This window comes from Cenococcum geophilum, assembly GCF_001692895.1.
Source record: "Cenococcum geophilum 1.58 unplaced genomic scaffold K441scaffold_39, whole genome shotgun sequence".
NCBI lineage: Eukaryota > Fungi > Ascomycota > Dothideomycetes > Gloniales > Gloniaceae > Cenococcum > Cenococcum geophilum.
Window position 1 is genome coordinate 349,121 of NW_027137597.1, and position 3,211 is coordinate 352,331.

At 36.8% G+C, this 3,211-nt stretch overlaps 1 protein-coding gene across 1 annotated transcript; it reads left to right on the plus strand.

Moving 5' to 3' along the window:
• The first annotated feature begins 1,017 nt into the window (after positions 1-1,017).
• On the plus strand, positions 1,018-1,752 carry K441DRAFT_664641 (uncharacterized protein). Its single transcript, XM_067649380.1, has one exon. The coding sequence runs from the start codon at positions 1,403-1,405 to the stop codon at positions 1,595-1,597; it is 195 nt and encodes a 64-aa protein (XP_067500881.1). The 5' UTR covers positions 1,018-1,402; the 3' UTR covers positions 1,598-1,752.
• The last annotated feature ends 1,459 nt before the right edge of the window (positions 1,753-3,211 follow it).

Below are 3,211 nucleotides of genomic sequence, written 5' to 3' on the forward strand. Positions count from 1 at the left end.
TCGGGTGGTAGTACGGTACTAGCGGTGGTAGTAATAGTGGTTAAGCATAGAGCTTGTCTATCAGTCGTTGGTTAATCGTAGGCGTATAGGCACGATCATTCGGTTGGTAGATCGTAGGCGTATAGGCATGATTATTTGGTTGGTAGATCGCAGGCGTATCAGCACGATCGTTTAGTCGGTAGACCTCTATCCTAACGAAGCTTAATCCTTTGGACGACGACATCCCTAAATATGCTTATAGAGGGTAGTATTTGAGGGGAATGTAGATCTGCACTTAGTATACTAAAATGGTTAACAGTCTGGCAAATGTTTAAAAAGCGCTTAACCTAAAGGGAATATAGTAGAGCACTTTTTGTAGGTTTAAGGTTGCGGGGGTTTATACGAGCTTAACTGCCGTAGCTCCTTAGCTTTAGTTAACGGAGAGGGTAAATCTGGCGGAGCTTGCGTGGATGGAGCTTGTGTAGACGGAGCTTGTGCGGACAGAGCTTGTGTAGACAAAGCTTGTGCAGACGGAGCTTGTGCTAGTGTAGCTTGTTGTTGCTGTAATTGCTAAACTATGCTTTATAACTCCTTAATATCCTCCTTTTGTTCTTAATATGCCTTCTAAACTCTTTTGTACTGTCGTTAACGTAGGTCTAGAATATCCTGTATATCCTAAATCTGTTTTTAATAAGCGGCTATAGTTGGAAACTCCTATTGGGCTTTATTATTATAGATATTGATATAGTAAGGCCGCCCAGTGGCCGTATAGCTCCCGCTTTTGTATCCTTTAGGAAGTTAAGGTGGTGCTATTATTAAAGGTTTATAGCTGCCGTAGACGCTGGTAGACTTAAGAGGGTAGAGGATGGGGAGCGCGCTGGCGTTGTAGGCGCGCTGTTAACGTGATTTTTGATGTAGTAGGGTGTTAAGAATGTAGAAATAGCGTGCTGGTAGAACTTTAAGAGTTTGGTAGAGCTGAAATTGTTATAAGATAAGGGCGCGCTAGTAACTACTACGAATGCTAACGGAGGAGCAGGGGGGCTGGAGAGCGCGTTATTAACGTGATTTTGACGTAGTAGGGTATTGAGCTTGTATAGGGTGCTCTTCTGGAGCTAGTTGCTTCTGGCGAAGCTGGGTACTTTAGTGCTGCTGACGCTGCTGGGTTGCTGTAACGCTGGAGTACTGCACAAGGCTGTTGGGTATTGGGTGCTGCTGATGCTGCTAGGTATTAGGTGGTGCTGCTGACGCTACTGGGTTGCTGTAACGCTGGAGTACTATATGAGGCTGTTGGGTATTGGTTTATATGCTATGACGCGTACTAGGTAATAGTTTGCTGCTGGGTTGTGTTATTACACTGGGTTACTGCGTAAAGCTATTGGGTAATTGGATACTGCGCGAGGCTGTTGGGTTGCTGTGACGCTGGATGCTATATAAGCTGGTATGCTGCATAAGTGCTACTGAGGTAGCTGCTGAGGTAGCTGCTGATGGGGTACTGCCCGAGGGCTGTTGGGTGTTGGGTGCTGTTAATAAGCTGGGGGTACTGGCACTTAGTAAAGAGGTCGTACTGGGTATTAATTTGCGTGCTGTAGAATATAAATATTCTAAGCTGGCTGGGTAGTTGGATGCTGCCAGAGCTGCTAGGTGCTGGTTTTGCTGCTAGGTACTAGATTGCTGCTTTTAATTAAACGAAGCTGCTAGGGCGGCAGTGAACCTTATTGCTCTATAGCTAACCGGTGAGGTTAACCATTAATTAATGTCGGTATCACCTAAGTGCACTTGATTGGCCTATTAACTGCTGAATTGATTCTTGTCTAATAGGTGTTAAAAGTAGAGGATCGTAAGGATCGCGGTGCCTAAGTAGGGGGTTAATTAGTCACCATAAGGATGACTAATCAAAGACACGACGACGACACGTCGACGACACGTAACCACATAACTTCTGTCTATATATTCCGACAGTTTTATAATCTTTATAAGAGGGGTAAAAGGGAAGGCTAAGATAGAGGTAAAAAAAACCTATAATATAGATAAATTTAGAGTAATATTATGTATATATATAAACCTAATTACAATAAGAGGTGCCTATAAAAAGGAGGCTTTTATATAGTTACTAAATAACTATAAATATATGTCTATTACAGGGGTAATATTTGCCCCCAGTTAATTAATTAATTTTTATTATTACTAATATAGTTATACTAAGCTAAAATGCCTTATTAGACATATATAGCTTTAAGAAATAATTACCTAATTAATTTTATTATATTTAGGTTATTAATTAAACTTTTTTTAGCTTAAAGCCAAATTATTTAGTAATAAACCCTAATTAATTTTACTTAATAGCTATATAAGCTATTATATAATTAAGTTTTTATTAAAATATAAATTTATTAATATATAACTTATTTTTTTACTACTTTATTTAATATAGTAACCTTTAAATTTATAATATTTCCCCTTTATTAAATAAAAATATTAGGAGTAGATTATAAAGCTTATATTTCTTAATAATATAGCTTTAATTAAGAAGTACTACTTTACTAAGTATTACTATAAGACCTAAAGCGAAGGTCTTATGGCAAAGATAATTAAATTTAGATAGTATACCTTTAGTAGTTATTTATAAAATCTATATAATAGCTTAAATTTTTTATAAGTTAAAAATAAAGCTTTAATAGAGGGTTTAAGCCTTAAATAGGCTAGTAATAAGTAGGTTAACATTATAGTTACCCTAAAGAAGCCCTATAACAGATATTAAATAGATTAAGGCCTTTATAATAAATATATACTTAATTAAAGATTTGGTTATTTTTATAAAAAGTAAATCAATAACTTCAGCAGCTTATTATAAAGGCTATATATATAGACCCTTAAATATATAGCCTGAAATTATAACTTAAAGACCCTAAAAGCGTAAAAATTTATAGGTAAGTACCTGTAGATCTAAATATAGACTCTAAATATAAAAATGGAATTAAGAAAACTATAGAGGAGGTAGAGGAGAAATAGGCTAAAATAAGGGCAAAGGAGCCAAAATTAAAGCCTTATAAGGTGTTAGCTAGAAAGAGCAAAGTCAATATATTAAATAGCATGTAGGGGTAAATAGTTAATTTGATTTAGTTGGGTGTAAATAGCTTCCAAAGTATTGTAACCGATTTTGGTAGGGTAACCGAGTTTAGGCGGTAACCGAGTTCCAGGGGTCCGAGCTTAACGTGTTTCATTACCTTAGCGA